This window comes from Anguilla rostrata, chromosome 15 (assembly GCF_018555375.3).
Source record: "Anguilla rostrata isolate EN2019 chromosome 15, ASM1855537v3, whole genome shotgun sequence".
Classification (NCBI taxonomy): Eukaryota; Metazoa; Chordata; class Actinopteri; order Anguilliformes; family Anguillidae; genus Anguilla; species Anguilla rostrata.
Genome location: NC_057947.1, coordinates 25,799,046 through 25,815,694, shown reverse-complemented (window position 1 = coordinate 25,815,694; position 16,649 = coordinate 25,799,046). Strand labels below are relative to the sequence as shown.

The following is a 16,649-nucleotide window of genomic DNA, read 5'->3' as shown; positions in this document are numbered from 1 at the left end:
CTGTTGCTAGGATACAAGATGACTCTTCTTTGAAGACCGACTTGCGTGCTGTCCTCAAAAAATTAAGCATCATTTTTGAAGAATTGAGAAATAACCACCGTGATATGTTAACAATGACTTGTTTTAGTGTTGGTGCTATATATAGAAATTCTATCACAACTAAGTTGCAAAAGTCGATAGCTAACGCCCCGAACGCAACGCGTCAGCAAGGGGCGGATCGCAAATGGATGTAGCAGGGTTCAAACAAAACCAAACCACAAGTTCATTACCCTTGTTTTGTACTTATTGTAGCCTGCTGTGGTTTCCAGGTATAGATCATACGGACAGATATTCTATGCACAGTGACAAGAAGAATGAGTAACGTTACACCTGAAGGAAGAATCATTTCTGTTATTGGAAGGTGAGCCAAGACTGCTAAATTAGCTAGGGAGCTAACAGTCAGTGACAGTCATTGAAGCGAATCAACCTATCGCGCGATATTGCTAACTGGCTAATTTACTAAATTAGATTGGGGTTCGCACACTGGTGGCATGTTAAACTTAATTTACGTACAGATCAGTTATTTCGTTAACTAGGTGGCACGTTAACTACGTTAACTTTGGTTGTTTTCTGGTGTGATACTAGTAGGGAGGGCAAAACGAAGCTTTAGAATGTCGCCAGCAGTGTATGCGCGTGAGCTTGACAATACATTTCTCACAGAAAAGGTCGTTTGTTACCTTTTTTTAGTTCATTACAGTGGTGATAGAAGTTACTAGAATTAAGTGGTACTGGCTGTTAGCTTTTGATCGCTGTACAGGTTAATGTGAAGTACCTAGCACAATCTACAGTACAACCCAAAAATATACTTGAATGGTACTTGGTCAATCGACGTAATGGAAAAACATTCGATAGTCCGCACCGAAATTTTCTGTCACACCCTCGATAAACAGCAAAATCCAGTAGAGACGATTAAATCTTTAAAATTATATATTCTGAAGCTTATCGATTCCGCTGCCGTAGTGAGTGAAACTAGGCGATCTGAGCATATAGTCCGCTATGTAAATACGTCAGAAGGATTCAGCCTTGTTGTTGCTACCTAAACTCACAGCACACTCAAATCCCTTCATGCTGTAGCATGAAGTGTCTACTTTCAAAATCCATTTAAACCTTCACAATGACTTGGATTTGAAGTTATAAGTCGGATGTATCAGGTCAGTGAATATGACTGTCTCAGTCAAATTCTGAGAGAACCACTGCCATAATGACCGCGTAAAATCAACCAGTGAAGTTATTATGATGTCACTCGTTCAGTAACCATAAATGTAAACGTCGAATGTTCAGTGAAATCTATCGTTTTCGGTGCCGTCGGAGTCCGATCTTATCATTGATGGAATTTTGGGAAAGTGCAGCTAAAGCCACAAAACAGCCAATATATCACATTAATATTCCATATATGTACGATCGCTGTTCACAATACGTTAATTTAAGGCTAAACTGGTATTTTAATCACAATACTTATGCTAATTTCCGGAAATAAATTTTTCGATTGTCCTCCCTAATACTAGGTGAGTTAGCTATAGATTGTCAACTAATCGGTCGTGATTCCTGTTGCGACAGTACTTCTGTTAGACCTAGTGCGCAGAAGTTTAATAAAGAGATTTTAAAGAAGTAACATCAGATTGCTAGCTAATAGCTTTTAAAAAATCGAAGCTGGCAACGAACTGTCAGGTACTTGCAATACTGCAGAACCCATCCTATCTATCAAAGCCTACTTATATATCTAGCAAATATATTAGATTGTTCTCCAACATGCAAGAATATAAGTTCGAACATTAATGCTCTTATTGAATAAGTCATGGGGATCCAGAGCGTAATATTTGATTCAGTTGTTAATTTCTGCATTATGTGTAGGTTTCCTGCTCGTCCGTTTTCTGGTCTTGTGACTTCCATTTTTTAGGAGGTGCAGATGGTCAGTTTGAGGCTCAAAACCGCCCGCACACTCACATTCCACATCCTGTCCTGGCTCATGGTTCCTGTTATTGTGTAACATTTTTCTGGTACTAGATGTTCGCGCATTACAGGGTGTCAAAGGTCAGAGGTGAAGAAATATTAAAAATATTAAAATAACACAAGTGTGTGTCGTTCTTTGCAGTTTATAATCAATATACGATTTGTTACTTTGCCACTATGTAACAAAAGACGTCTGCACATAATTTCCCCCCTACTAGTGGTAATATATCTTTTTTTCCTTCAATACCACAAACAATGACTCCACGTCCAATAATTCAGCATGTCTGCTTGTCTAATGTAACTGTTTTCTGTGTATTTTCAGTGGGCTGATTGGCCGTTCATGGGCCATGGTGTTTCTTAGTGGAGGGTACAGGGTGAAGATCTATGACAACCAACCAGGACAGGCTCTGAAGGCTGCCCAGGAAGTGAGGTCAGTGGGGGGAAAATGTCATTGTTTTTTTATTCGTTAATTAAACAATCAAAAGCTATTATCCATTACTATCATCAGCCATTGTCACATGGCTCACGTCTTGATGGAGAAGCTGCCATCAGCAGTGTTTTGGGCTTGTATTAGGGCAGTGATTCACAACCCTTTTTCTGGAGGTCTGCCACCCTGTAGGTTTTCATTTCAGCCCTAATTTAGCACACCTGATTCTACTAATTAGCAACTGATTGAGGTGTTGTTTGTTAGGGCTGAAATGAAAACCTACAGGATGGTAGACCTGCAGGAACAGGTTTTGGAACCACTGCTCGAATACAAGCTCAATACACTGCTGCTGAAAGCTTTTCCATGGAGACGTGAGCCATGTGACAATAGTTGATGACTGTAATCCAGTGGTCTCCAACGCTGGTCCTGGAGAGCTACAGGGTCTGCTGGTTTTCATAGTGACTCTGGTTTTCATAGTGACAAAAACCAGCAGACCCTGTAGCTCTCCAGAACCAGGGTTGGGGACCACTGCTGTAATCATTGACACACATTTCTCAAAGCTGCGGGTTCTGGGATTCCAGAATGCAGTGGAGCAATTTTAAGTTCTCTTGGACAATTATGTACATAAAAGTGGAAAAAATTACATACATAAACAAAATAACAGCCTGTTAAAATTCAGAGATTTCAAACTGTGGAACGAAATCCGGCATACACTGTGGTCCCCCAGGACCGAGTTTGGGAGCCACTGCTTTATCCAGTGTAATGATAACACTTTTGAATGATTTTACTCTTTCCCAACAACAGGGGGAGTAGCAGCTTTTTTTAATGCCAGCAGGTTGTAAGAAACCTCAAGCATTTAATTTGTTCCTGAGAATGCAGTCTAGTTAGTTACGAGTTTGATCGGTCATGTCTGTCTTAAAGATCTGCAAGTCATAAGAGTCTGTAAACTTCTTCAAAATCTCTCTTCAAGCAGGACTTCACAAACAACAGAATTTTCATTAGTTTTGTTAAAGTTCTCTGCTGAATACCAATAGCTACGCTTTGCCGAGTTGTACGGACAGAAATGGTTTGACCTCATAGTCAGGTTTGGGCAGATAGTGGACCAGTTCCGGTTCAGTCCATAATTTCTATTGCTAACATTTGTTACTCTAACATTCAGCTGCCCAGTTCTGGTTCTTCACTGTGCCCTGAGGGCTGTCTGTCTGAGAAGCATTCACAGTGTTCATTTCCGCTTTTGTCATACGTAATATTTGTACTTTCTCATAGCTGCAAATAGTGTTGCTGGTATAATAATAATATTAGAACTGTATTACTAATTAATTAACACCTTCCCATGATGACCACTGGGTAAAGGGCAAATGTCACCTACAGTAATTCAGACCTATATTAATAGGGGATGTGGCCTTTCAATTGGGCTTCTCTGCTAAAGGAAGTTCAATTCAATTTTTGTTATGAATATGTTGGTTATTAAATATTTCAGTTATAGGTTCTAAATTATATTTGGTTAATTACTACTTTGGTCCCCAATATGTGCAACTGTAAGAGAACACCCTTTATTAAATCAGGTAAATCACTGGAGTAAACTCAACTGTCTGTGTGTGCATGTGTGTCGGTGTGTGTGCATGTGTGTGCGCGTGCGTGTGTGTGTGCGCATACGTGCGTGTGCGCGTGTGTACAGAAAGCAGCTAGAGGAGCTCCAGCAGGCCCAGATGTTGAGAGGAGAGCTGAGTGCAGCGGAGCAGTTTTCTCTCCTCAGCAGCCATGATGACCTCACTCAAGCACTAGAGGGAGCCTTCTTTGTCCAGGTGGGTTACCATCCCCTGTGGGTATTAGGCATGGCTATGCTATCAGCAGCATGGGCCCGAGTGAGGTACAGGGGTATTTTACTCAGAAATCAGAAGATTCTGTCAACAATAGTGAACTCATAATCAAATTAATATTACTCATGTCTTGTAATTGGCTCAGAGAAGGTTTTTAAATATTAGCTTGAGAAGTGTGTGTATTAGCTAAAAAAAAACAAGCAACGTTAGAATCTGCTAGTACCACTACCACCACTGGCAATATTACTACCACCATTATCACTACCAGTACTATTACTACTGCCACCACTATTATTACCAGCACTAGTACTACCACCACCGCAACTACTAAAAATACCAGAACTATTATCACCACCACTATGCTTCTGCTGCCACTACCAGTAATGAGACTACTACCACTGCCGCTACTTTCAATTCCGCAGCTTACTTACCTACTATACCTGCATATTGGAACTAAGAATAAACAATTGTAACTGTATTACTTCAGCCTTTTGCAAGCAAATGGAGTTTCTTCTGGAACTACGAATCCAGATTTAGCTGTTATTCACACAAATAACCCGAGCTTGGGTTGATGATGTTTTAGAGCTGAATTGGAGTTGGATTCATACTGTGTTGAGGGGCCTGGAGACCAGGGGTCTGTCTTTCATCTGCAGCAGTTCATTCTCCTGTTTAGTGCTGGTTTTGTTCCTGTGTTCCTGTGATTAGAGTTTTAGTGAAACAGAGATGCAGCAGTTTGCAAAATGTAATGTTTGTATCCCTTACAAGGCAGTTTCATACCCTGCTCCCCCCTCCCCCAGCCCCCTGCCTCATGTATCCTGAAACATCTCAGACATGCTCAAATAGTGCAATGGTAAGATCTAACAGGTGTAATATTTTATCACTGAACAGAGGCCAGTAATTCGAGTGTGCTTTACTGATGGGGACAGCTTGGCCAATGAGAGCTATGAACAGGGGACAGCTTGGCCAATGAGAGAACAGTTTGAAGGGGACAGCTTGGCCAATGAGATGACAAGGAGAGGGGGATGGCTTGGCCAATGAGAGACCTATGAGAGGGGGCAGCTTCACCAATGAGAGAACTGTGAGAGGGGACAGCTTGGCCAATGCGAGAGCTATGAGAGAGGGTCAGCTTGGCCAATGAGAGCTATGAGAGGGGGACAGCTTGGCCAATGTGAGGGGGGACAGATTAGCCAATGAGAGAAGACTGCTTGGCCACTGGGGTGTGTGAGAACTGTGGAACAGTGTCTGCATCTTCCTGTCCCTGGGAGAGAAAGCATAGCACCCAGGCTACACATGGACTACAATCACTGCATGTTTTGACACTGTCAGTGGGGACGGGTCTCGGCTGATCAGATCAGATCCCTGATGCACTCTCTCACTCGTCGTCTGACGCTTTAAAAGCACGACGAGGCCGCCCCGGAGATGCGAGTGCCCCCCCCCCCACCCGCTGGGTGTAGCCCCCCGCCTCGCCGGCTTCCTGCCTGTGACCCTCTCCCACCAGCGGGTCCTCATTGTTCTGTGTGCCGGCCCGCTCTCGGGGGAAGTATGTGAAATATGTCGAATGGTGTAGGACAGCGAGCGCTCGCCCTGCGCCCCGCAGGTCTGTCACATGCCCGACGCGCACGGCCTTCACACTCTGCGCTACTACAGCCTGCACAGGGTCCCAACACTGGGCCCCGTTGTTCTCTTCCTGGCGCTCGCAGCTGGGTTATTTTAAGTAACAATATACGCCATTTTAATGCCTTCAGGACAGGATCGAAGGAGAGCCAAAAAAAGGAGCATGGCTAAATTAGAAAGAATCTCTCCTCCCATTCTTGGTCTTTTGTCCAACTGATTGAGGGTGGAGAGAGCTTTGAGAGGTCCTGGAGAACACCCACTCCTCCATTGATGAATTTTACTGGATAGGGGAGAATTGGAAATGCTTGATTTGTTCTCACACCTCGATACTCACAAAACCTCTAATTGCATTATCCCATTGGCAGCCATGTTTATGCTTTATGCTGGTGATGTGTAGAACATGAACAGAACGGAACTCAGATTATTGCTGTGGCCCCTGAGTAGGATTGTGGTAGAGTACAGTTTGACACATGCAAGATAAAATGCTTAAAATACAGATAATTGTGTTATGTGAAATGCAGACTTGCATGTATTTGACCCGGCTGTTGTATTGCATTGGCAGGAGTGTGTGTTTGAGGAGCTGGAGGCCAAGCAGAGTGTGTTCCAGGCGGTGGAAAGTCACGTCGGAGAGAGTGTGATCCTCAGCAGCTCCACTTCCTGTCTGCTGCCCAGCAACGTCTTTTCCCGCGTTCAGAACAAGACACGCTGCATCGTGTCTCACCCGGTCAGTAGAGCACCCCCCCCCCATCCGGTCAGTAGAGCACCCCTCCCCCATCCACCCGGTCAGTAGAGCACCCCTCCCCCATCCACCCGGTCAGTAGAGCACCCCTCCCCCATCCACCCGGTCAGTATAACACCACCCCTCCTCCACCTGGCCAGTAGAACACCACCCTTCTTCTACCTGGTCAGTAGAGCACCACCCCCCCTCCACTTGGTCAGTAGTGCACCACTCCCCTCCAACCAGTCTGTTCTGTTTGACTGTCTAAAACAACCATGACCATACAGCTGCTTCTCATCCCCTCTCTTTAAAAGGCTAACTGCTTAAGTCAGTGGCCGGAACTAGGGTGAGTGGAGCAGGCCCTGTCCCCCTGGTTGTGCTGTTCAGCAGGGGGCGCTGTGGCCCTCTCCCAGCCAGGCTGTGTGAGGTGGCCGGTCAGATATCCAGCCTGACACAGAGCCAGAAAGGTCCATCGTTATCCTATTAGCATCGACTTGCTGCTAGCCCTTTGCCAGCTGGGTTTCTGTGTCTGTACAGACAGGCATAATCTAACTACAGGAAGAGGCACGATGCCAAGGAAGAAGCACGGCTTTACCTGTCAGCTTCGTTTTTTTTATTCTAATGTCAGGAGAATGGTTCTTGGAGTTTCCCAGGCCAGCGTGGCTCCTGTTGGAACCCGGTGTTAAATATGATAGCTCTGTTATCTTGGAGATGAGATTGAGTAGCAGTAGTACTGTCACTGGCTTTGACCTCATTCAGTCTTTACTACAGCCGAAACACTGGGCACGGCACTGCTCTGGTTTTCTGGTTTCACTTATTTTAGGATCTTGCTCGAGAGGAAGCTGAGATGAAATGCATTGTGCTTCACAAGAAAAGTACTTTTCAGTGGGACTTGCCCGCATATGACTGTCCCTGTAACAGAAGACACCAGATATGGAGAATTGTGTGTGCGTTTATTGTTCTTGGAGCTGAGCTGAATGTGCGCCCCCTGTAGGTGAACCCTCCTTACTACGTTCGTCTGGTGGAGCTGGTTCCCCACCCAGATACCCTGCCCACGGTGATGGAGCGCACCCACGCCTTGATGACCCGGGTGGGGCAGTCGCCTGCCCGTCTGAGGAAGGAGGTGGACGGCTTCGCCCTGAACCGCGTGCAGTACGCCGTCATCGCCGAGTCCTGGAGGCTGGTCAAGGTTAGCGAGCGTGAGCGCTAGGGCGCTGTTTTTACCCTCGGATGGAGCTGATGGAGTCAAATCCAACTGCATGTAACTGTGAGACCTTTTGTGGAATTATTAGACTGATAAGTAAGTTTGTTATTTAACATTATGCAGTTGTAGAACCCACTGCCTTTGTCTCTCCCTCTCCCTTCTTGTGGAAAACATGGAGGACAGTGGGAGTTTGTATGCTTTTTCCTACAGTCTGCTGCTGATGACTTCCGCTTGCATTACCTGAGAAATAGGACAAATCTTAATTGCCCGTGGTCTTGTGCCCTTTGTGATGTCACTGAGATCAGCAGTGGTGTGAGCAATGTCACCAAGGGATGAGCAGTGTGGAGGTGTGAGTGATGTCACAGAGGGATCAGGAATGTGGAAGAGTGAGTGATGCCACAAATATCAACAGTGTGGAGGTGTGGAATGATGTCTCTTGAATATGTACATCCTCCTCACCTCACTTTACCTGCTTCAGGTAGGTCAGATGACTCCGCTGTGTCGTACCCCCTGACACAGGCCCCAGCACTGTGTAGCCTTCCATGAATTCCTCTGGAGTTCTGCTCATTACTTACAGTTCCTGTTATGCCTGTGAGTAGCCCTTTTGCTATGTCGCACTATGTTGTCTCTGCACAACTCTAGCATGTAGCTTGTACTTTATCAGACATGCGTATATAACAGCCTAGCTCTATAGGAGACCAGTGGCTAGGCAGCTGTTGTGTAACTTTATTAGTTTTGGGTTCAGAGGCCGCAGACAGCACTGTGGAATTTGGCTCGCATGGCTGTAGCTAGAGTCAGCTCAGCCCTGGGTGAAGGTTATGAGTGTTTCCTGTTTCCCTGGGGGCGACATAGCTCAGGAGGTAAGACCGATTGTCTGGCAGTCGGAGGGTTGCCGGTTCAAACCCCGCCCTGGGCATGTCGAAGTGTCCTTGAGCAAGACACCTAACCCCTAACTGCTCTGGCGAATGAGAGGCATCAATTGTAGTGCTTTGGATAAAAGCGCTATATAAATGCAGTCCATTTACCATTTACCATTCCCTGTGAGGGACAGTGCTAGTGTTAATGCTGCAGTGTTAAATGCGGATGATCCCTGAAGTGTGGACTTCAGGCAGTGCCCTCTCCCTCGCCATGCTTAATTTGGACACACCACCAAAGACCATAGTTCGTAGCAATAACGAGAGAATAAGTATGAAATAATGTGAGACTAAATGTGTGCTCACACGCTAGCCGACCTGCCGGAGTGCGACATTTAAGATCCGGCTGGGAGTCAGGTGACCAGCAGAGCTGTTTTGCAGTGAAACTCATCTCGACATTCGCTCAGTGCTGTGCTGTGACTTGGGCATCGGGCTGAAACGTGTGTTGTTGTAAGGAAAGGACCCGGTGTGAAGTTTGAGTGCCTGAGTGTGCTCAGTCCCGTCTCCGTGGATGAATGGGTTACCTTCGAGTGTGCAGATGATTCAGGTCTTAAGCACAAGCTAGCTGTTACTGTTCACATTTCATTGTGTTTTTCACGTGTCATGTCAATATACACACCAGATATACAAGTTTTCTGTAACTGCACTATATGACCAAAGGTATCTGGACACTCCTTGGCCTGGGGCTGTTTTGCATGGTTTGGGCTAAGCTCCTTAGTTCCAGTGGAGGTAAATTTTAACCCTACAGCATACAATCACGTTCTAGACGATTCTGTGCTTCTCCAACAGTTTGGAGGCCCTGTTCTGTTTCAGTATTGGACACAAAGCGAGGTCTTTTCTCTGTTATTCAGAAGTATATTTAAACTAAAAGCTCCTGCTTCTTTTTTCGATTAAAGTGAAACGGGTCTGTGTGTTTGTGTGTGACCGACTGCTGTTTGTGAAAGGGGTTATTCTCAGCCTCCACTGTCCCAGGGTCACACTCTCACTCATTAACCTCCGTTATTCAGACACAGGGGCACAGAGTGGAGATCAGTACCTGGGCCCTGTGAGATCCCCCTGGCTGGAACCCCTGTTGAGATGCAAAGTGGGGTGCTGGGCTGTTTTCGGGATAAATGGGGGGCGTTGTCTAGCCCTCGTGGTGAGGGCAGGGGCGTTGTTGGTGGCGACAAAGCGGATCACTTTGACTGGGCGCAGAGGGCTCTGCATGAGAGACTGAGCCCCAGTTCTCCTCAGAGCCCCCCCAACACACACACACACATACACACACACTCACACACATAGATACACACACACACACACAAATAGATACACTCACACACACACAGGTACACACTCACTCTCACACACACACTGAAACACACATATACGCACACACGCACACACTTACATTCTCATGCACGCACGCACGCACGCACACACACACACACACAAACACTTGCCAGCACGCACACTCATACACACACATGCACACGCACACACACACACACTTACACTCTCATACGCACACACACACACACACTCATACACACACGCGCGCACGCAAGCATGCATGCACATACATACATACACACACACACAGATACACACACATACACACAGATACACACACACACACACACACATACACACACACATACACACACACACACTCTCACCACACACACACACACACACACACAGATACACACACACACACATACACACTCTCACCACACACACACACAGATACACACACACACAGATACACACACACACACATACACACTCTCACCACACACACACACAGATACACACACACACACACACACACACACACACACACACTGGCGCACTCTGCCAGCTCTGGTGTTGAGCTGTGCCGCGCGGCTCTGATGCCCCGGCTCTTTTGAGCCCGGGCCAGCTGGGGAAAGTGGAGCGGCTGGGAAAGCGGGCCGTTCCTCCCCGGTGATTACCGCGCCGAGGAAAGGCCTCTTTTCGCGGCTCCCGGGAGGCGCTGCTCTAACCTGGCCCACCGGCTCGCCAAGCCGGATAACGGGGCCGTTGTTGCCCACGGGACGGGAACAAAAACCGCACTGTCCCCTCACCCTTTGTCCACGCTTTGATTTCACCCATGTCAGCCAGCAAGTAACTGGAACTGTGGGGTAATCAGAGAGGAAGGCTGGCCGGACCTGCCTCTCCGCTCTCCCTGCTGGGTAGTGCCCTCCCATTATTTTGGGGACACAGAAATTAAGGACTGCAGAAATCCAATATGGTGGGAGTTGGTGAGATGGGAGAAAGGCTTTGAAAGGGACGGGTCCTGTGTGTTGCCTGAGACCTTGTCATGGGTCCAGGTTTGTTTGGGGGACCGGGATGAAGGGTGCATAAGGGCTCACCTGGTCCGGTTTCAGCCGGATTGTCACCCTGGGTACCCCATCGCAGCAGGTTGGAGTTTGAGGCAGTCTCACGGCGAGGTGTTGATGTCAAGATTAATTTAGCAGTTCTCTCTGTACAGTATAGGACACTTGCCTCGTCAGTGCCACTGTCTTTGAAGGGATTGGGCTGTTGAAGTGGCACTGTCTCCAGAGACGTATGTGCATGTTGAAAGATAGGCCATCCCCTCTAAATTCAGTAAATGCCAGTTGTTGTTATGGTACTCAAAGAACCTAATGAGTAAAGCGCTTTGCTCAATGAAGAATGGATGACCTGTAACCGGATCAAAGATTGAGAATCCGACGGAAACCAAAAGAAATGAATGAAATGGCTGAAATATGAGAAATCATTTCTCGAGTTTCCCGTGCCCGAGCCTCCTGTGTTTGTACATTTTTTTCAAGGCTATTTTTGGGCTGTCTGTGAAACCTTAGTAAAAGAAGAGTTTCTTCTATGAAATGTTAAGTACTGTGCATGTGCATTACTGTATGAAAAAAGATTAGAACAAGCAACAGCAGCAATCTTTGTGTCAGTGAGGGGCAGGTACGGATGACAGGAAGTGGTTTATGCTGGAATGTGTTATCGCAGGGCGCTGTTAGAAGATGTTCTCCTCCTAACCTCCTCGTGTCCTCTCCTGTCTGCTCTCCCTCAGGAAGGGATCATCTCAGTTCAGGACATGGATCTGGTGATGACCGAGGGGCTGGGCATGCGTTACGCTTTTATCGGTCCCATGGAAACCATGCACCTGAACGCACCCGAAGGTACCCACGCGTTAATGCAGGACTGGCTCGCGCTCTTTCCTCAGAGTGCTCTGTAGGTCAGGGGTGTTGAACCCCAGTCCTCGAGGGCTGCAGTGTGGTGTGTTTCAGCATTTAAATCATTGATTGGCTAAAGAGTCCACACCCCTTGTTCTGGGGCCTTTTTTTGGCTGCTGATTGAAAGGAAACTATAAATACCTGCAGACCTGGAGTGACACCCCTGCTATAGGTGGTAATATCACGTGGCACTCTTTAACAGAACACGCTCATAAACTCTCTCTCCCTTTCTGGGAGGCTCCTGCTGTTAAAGGAGAGAGCAGCCAGACCATGAACTGGTCAACAGGCACTGCATAATGTCTACTGCATTTATCATATTTTCATGAACTGCATCATTTATTGAGAGCAAATGGGTGAAATGTTCTAAGCCCTGTACATTTTCTTAAACCTGGGAGGACTCCTGTCCATAGTACAGCACAGTACATTTGCGCAAAGTGAGCAGTAAAAACATCTAAAAATCATGGGACTGTACATTAATAAACACACATCAGACTGATGTTTTCAGCCTGTTACAGAGTCGATCAGCAGTGTGGAGGTTCCTGTCTTTGATTGGATCAATTTTTCCCACTGTGCTTTTGAGAGACAACTAAATGAATAGAGACAGTTTTACAGTTTATGTAATTTACATAATGTATTGGTTCTTATAAGTTTTACTTTTGAAAAATGTCCCTGTCTTAAGAGGCCTAAGAGCAATTAGACACACCACCTATCATTCTATCATACTTAGAATTTTACGCACTTAAGTGTTACATTCAATGTGTGGAACCTCTGTGAATACACCCACGGACATATGAAGCCCTCCTCTGTGCTGCCAGTACTCAAGCCTGGACTGAGGAGGCACAACAGCCTTGCCATTTTTGACCTTTGACCTCCCAAATGGCTCTCACCCTCCTGTGAGATAATAAGGAGGGTGCTAGCCGTAGCTGTAACTCTGAGGAGTGTGTGACCTGCAGGCCCTGTGGGGACTGTGTCCAGCACACAGCAGAAAACTCTGCTTAAACTGTGAGCCTGACGGTCACACATCGCGGAAAGTCATGTGACCTTCAAGCAGAATTCCGTTATGTGATTCACTCTGCAGATGGCTCCGATCTCCCAGGATTTTACACCTTTAACAGAACCCCGGTTCCCTACAGCATCAGTATGATTATTAGTGTTGATTAGAGTGGGGAAAAAATTATGTTGTGACTTTTTATTCGTGTTGTTTATAACAAAATAATTGGTGCTGGTGGTTAAAACAGCATTTGTGTCTTTGGTGGTGTGCCTAAATTAAAACCATTTTCAATCATGAAAAAATAATTGCTGTGACTTGGTATTTGTAGTTGAAAGATTTTCAAAAAGCAGTGTTTTAACACTAGAGGAAAACAACAGTCTCTTCTGTGTTGTTGTACAACTACATGTAACTCGTTGTAAACTAACGCTTTATATGCATACATCAGTTTTACATACACCAGACTCATCTGTAACCTTTGAAAAATCCTCTGGGTCGTGGAAACCTTCAACTTGTGGTTTCATGTTTTGCTTCGTAAGGTTGCTGTTTTCACAGTTCTGTTGTCACTGCAGGTCCTCCGGAGGCTGTGCTTTCTCAAAACTTGAAACACTCAAAGTCTCACATACCACACAAATGGCAGCACACAAAGAGTAGGCTTTCAAAAAAGAGGGAAAGTCACTGTATCAGCAAATCACTGACCAGTCAAGTGTACTCCAGGCAATTATTTCATTAAACCCATTTGTTTCAGGTGAGGAAATCTTTTTGTTAAATACTTATGTAACACCATAAGATAAGTGGGTCTCTGCAAGTGATTAACTAGCAAAAATCTCCTAAAAACAGTCCATTACAAGTATTGCCTACATGTGTGTTTGCTTTAACGGAACAAAAGATGTAGATAAACTCCTTATCAGCAATTGCGCATCAAGCATCTTATCTGAAGTATTCTGTGGGTCTTTTTTGTCTTTGTGGCTGTGGTAGGGCTAAGTGCTATTGAGACACACAGGCTTTTCACACCCATGACACAGCGTTCAAAACCCAACGTGACGATAATGGTGTTCGTTGTGTATCGGCCAGTCAAGGTCTTATCCATAATAGAGAGCTCAGTCAGTCCCTCCTTTCCCAGTGATTGATATACGGAGGTCAGCAGTGACGCACTCAGCCACTGCAAGGTGTGGTTGGGGTTCCTGGTGGAATTGCTGTGGTTGGTTTTCCTCCCATTGACTCCGACCAGCTGATAGAAATGATGAAATGATGAAGGCTTCAGCGATCTTGGGGTCAGTGGAAATTCCCCAGCGATTTCTCTCAGTCTGCACGTTACTCTTGCTGGGCCCTGTTGGACTAGAATGTCTTCAGCCCTGGTCTTGTGTGGCTGCAGGTTCTACTGGGCTACTCAACTGTGGTCTTGCATCGCCCCAATATATATATATATATATTGCCCTGAATTGGGACAAATTTATTTGAATCAATTTAAGTTCTCTTCTCTTATAAAAGAGTATTTTTATTTGAACAAAAAGAAAAAGTGTTGGTGCGATTTTAAGGTGTTTGCCGTTATCTGGGCAGACAGCAGTGGCCAAAGAATGTAGATTCTGATGTGGCAAAAGGAGTATGAGAAATGCAAAAGCATTATTACCGATGCAGTCTAAGCAAATAAGATTGCAAGCAGAGTTTGTGAACTGTACTTCTTTCAAAAGTGTCTATTTCTAAAGAGAAGAAATGTGCTGCATTGACTGGCAATTGGCTCCGGGTCAAGAACAGGACCAGGGGAGAGCCGTAGAGTTAGCCTCACTGTAGCCTCACTACAAGGAAAAGTTGTTGGGCCATGAGGTCAGAGTTCTCCCGAGTTATCATTCGGATTAAATTTTATCGGTGAAAAAGGACCAATGTTACCGACACACAACTGGTGCTTCCGTGGTCAGCACATAAGAACATAGTGAACTAATTAACCAAAAAGTTACTTCTGCGGTAAGTGTCCCATTCAAATACCTTCCGGCATTTTCTTCCAGGTCTGGGAGACTACCTGCAGCGCTACAGGGAGGGGATGAGGAGAGTGCTTTCTTCCTTCGGACCTGTTCCTGAGTTCACTGGGGAGGAAGCCGAGGCCATCGTCCAGGTGTGTGTATACAGACATATACATGTGGAAGTGTGGGTACATGTATGTACGTGTACGTTTCTACATGTGTGCATGTTTAAACGCTTGGACATGTATGTATGTGCACGTCTGTACAGTATGTTTGTGCTGCTGTTTTTGCCCGCGTGTGTCTGTTCACACACAAGTGTGATCATTATCTCAATTTTTTCCCAGCGCAGTGGTTTGTCCTATTGTTATTATTTAACCGCAGAGAAATTTTTTGTTTTATTAAATTGAGTGAATAAATAAAAAAACATTTTGAAATGTGCTTATGCATTGAGATGGGTCCAGTGTTGCAGCAAACAGATAAAAAAGATTCTGGGAAATGTATAGGAAAGGGTGTGGTATACCGTATTTTTCATTCTTACAATGTCTCTCTTCCCGATCACCACAACCTCCGTCCTCCCCCCGCGTCAATGCTCAGGAAATGTGTGACCTCATACCCAACGATCAGCCGCACCTGTCCGCCAGGAGGGAGCGGCGGGATCAGCTCCTGATGGGCCTGGCCAAGCTGAAGAAATGAGCGTAATGGCGGAATGTCTGAGGATGCCCTGGATCGCCGGGCTCTGGAACTTGCTGTGTGGAATTTCGAGTTCTGTTGCATTCTAGAATTCCACTGAGCTCCAGCCTCCTGGGGCCAGCTTCGTGACATTAACTCAGAACTTAAGAATGGCCATATTTCACCCATAGGACTAAACTCCTACACAGTTGGTTGCATACAAATCGAGATCTACTGAATTTAAGCCTGTAAAATTTGCCCCAATAACAAACACTATCAACATTTATGTTGATACACTGACCAGCTCATTGTATACTTTTACAAAGTGAATCTCAGAGTTAGTTTTCCATGTACCTGATGTACCTTGTAATGTTGTATTTCCAGCATTGCTTCAATGTCTGTCGCCGTTTTTGTAATTGCTTTGACCCCTTTGACTTCTCAGGTTGCTCAAATCATCCCTCCTGGTTGGCTCTTGTAATCAAGCTCAGATTTAAAGAGTGAGAAAACAAACGATCACCTGCTGGTGCCAGTTTTGATTTTAAAACTAATACTTTGCGTGGAATGATTGTTTGAATTATTAATGTGTCTCTTGCACAGCTACCAATGTCATCCTGTTAACAGACTTAATTGAAAAGTATGGCTTACTATTGGAAAAGGACAACATTGGTTTTCATTGATCAAGTATTTCAAATATAATTTCAGACATGGCGCAAGCATAACCTTGCACATTAACAAGTTAGGAAACATCAGATATTAATTTGATTAACATGGTAGATTTTCCGTGTCATTTTTTACCTTAACATGACCATACCTGCAGAGTTAATGGTGAATTTTCTTTTCCCAGATCATCCTTACTAGCTAGCTAACTAGGGGTGGGTGATATGGACTAAACAGCATCGTGATTTCCATAGACTTCTCGGACATTATCAATGGATGTCACGATTTTTAAAAAGTTATAAATTGTGTTTATTTTCCCTAATAGTTGAGTGATGCATGAATCAATCGTGATATTAAACACAAGCTTTCAAGGAACAATCTTTTTTGTTTGTTGCATCACCCCAGTTAAAAAAGCAAGGCAATTGTGACTACTGTGGATAGCTGGCTGCCTAGTTTCTGTTGGAAAGAGC

General features: G+C 45.3%; 1 protein-coding gene across 4 annotated transcripts; it reads left to right on the top strand.

Moving 5' to 3' along the window:
* The first annotated feature begins 178 nt into the window (after positions 1-178).
* cryl1 (crystallin, lambda 1) lies at positions 179-16,557 on the top strand. 4 transcript variants are annotated; one of them, XM_064311650.1, is made up of 8 exons: positions 179-400; positions 2,312-2,419; positions 4,095-4,221; positions 6,413-6,574; positions 7,563-7,757; positions 11,745-11,853; positions 14,899-15,005; positions 15,448-16,557. In XM_064311650.1, exons 1-8 carry the CDS (start codon positions 354-356, stop codon positions 15,544-15,546), a joined length of 954 nt encoding a protein of 317 aa, XP_064167720.1. In that variant the 5' UTR covers positions 179-353; the 3' UTR covers positions 15,547-16,557. The 4 variants fall into 4 exon arrangements, with proteins under 4 accessions (XP_064167720.1, XP_064167721.1, XP_064167722.1 ...); XM_064311651.1 differs by lacking the exon at positions 179-400 and adding an exon at positions 1,562-1,707; XM_064311652.1 differs by lacking the exons at positions 179-400; positions 2,312-2,419 and adding an exon at positions 2,680-2,787.
* The last annotated feature ends 92 nt before the right edge of the window (positions 16,558-16,649 follow it).

What these genes read in the sequence shown, in the direction of transcription:
- cryl1 (XM_064311650.1), top strand. Translation starts at nt 354, where the DNA reads ATGAGTAACGTTACACCTGAAGGAAGAATCATTTCTGTTATTGGAAG. An exon ending in AAGGCTGCCCAGGAAGTGAG is followed by an intron (nt 2,420 to 4,094) that starts GTCAGTGGGGGG and finishes GCGTGTGTACAG; the next exon opens with AAAGCAGCTAGAGGAGCTCC. An exon ending in AGTCCTGGAGGCTGGTCAAG is followed by an intron (nt 7,758 to 11,744) that starts GTTAGCGAGCGT and finishes GCTCTCCCTCAG; the next exon opens with GAAGGGATCATCTCAGTTCA.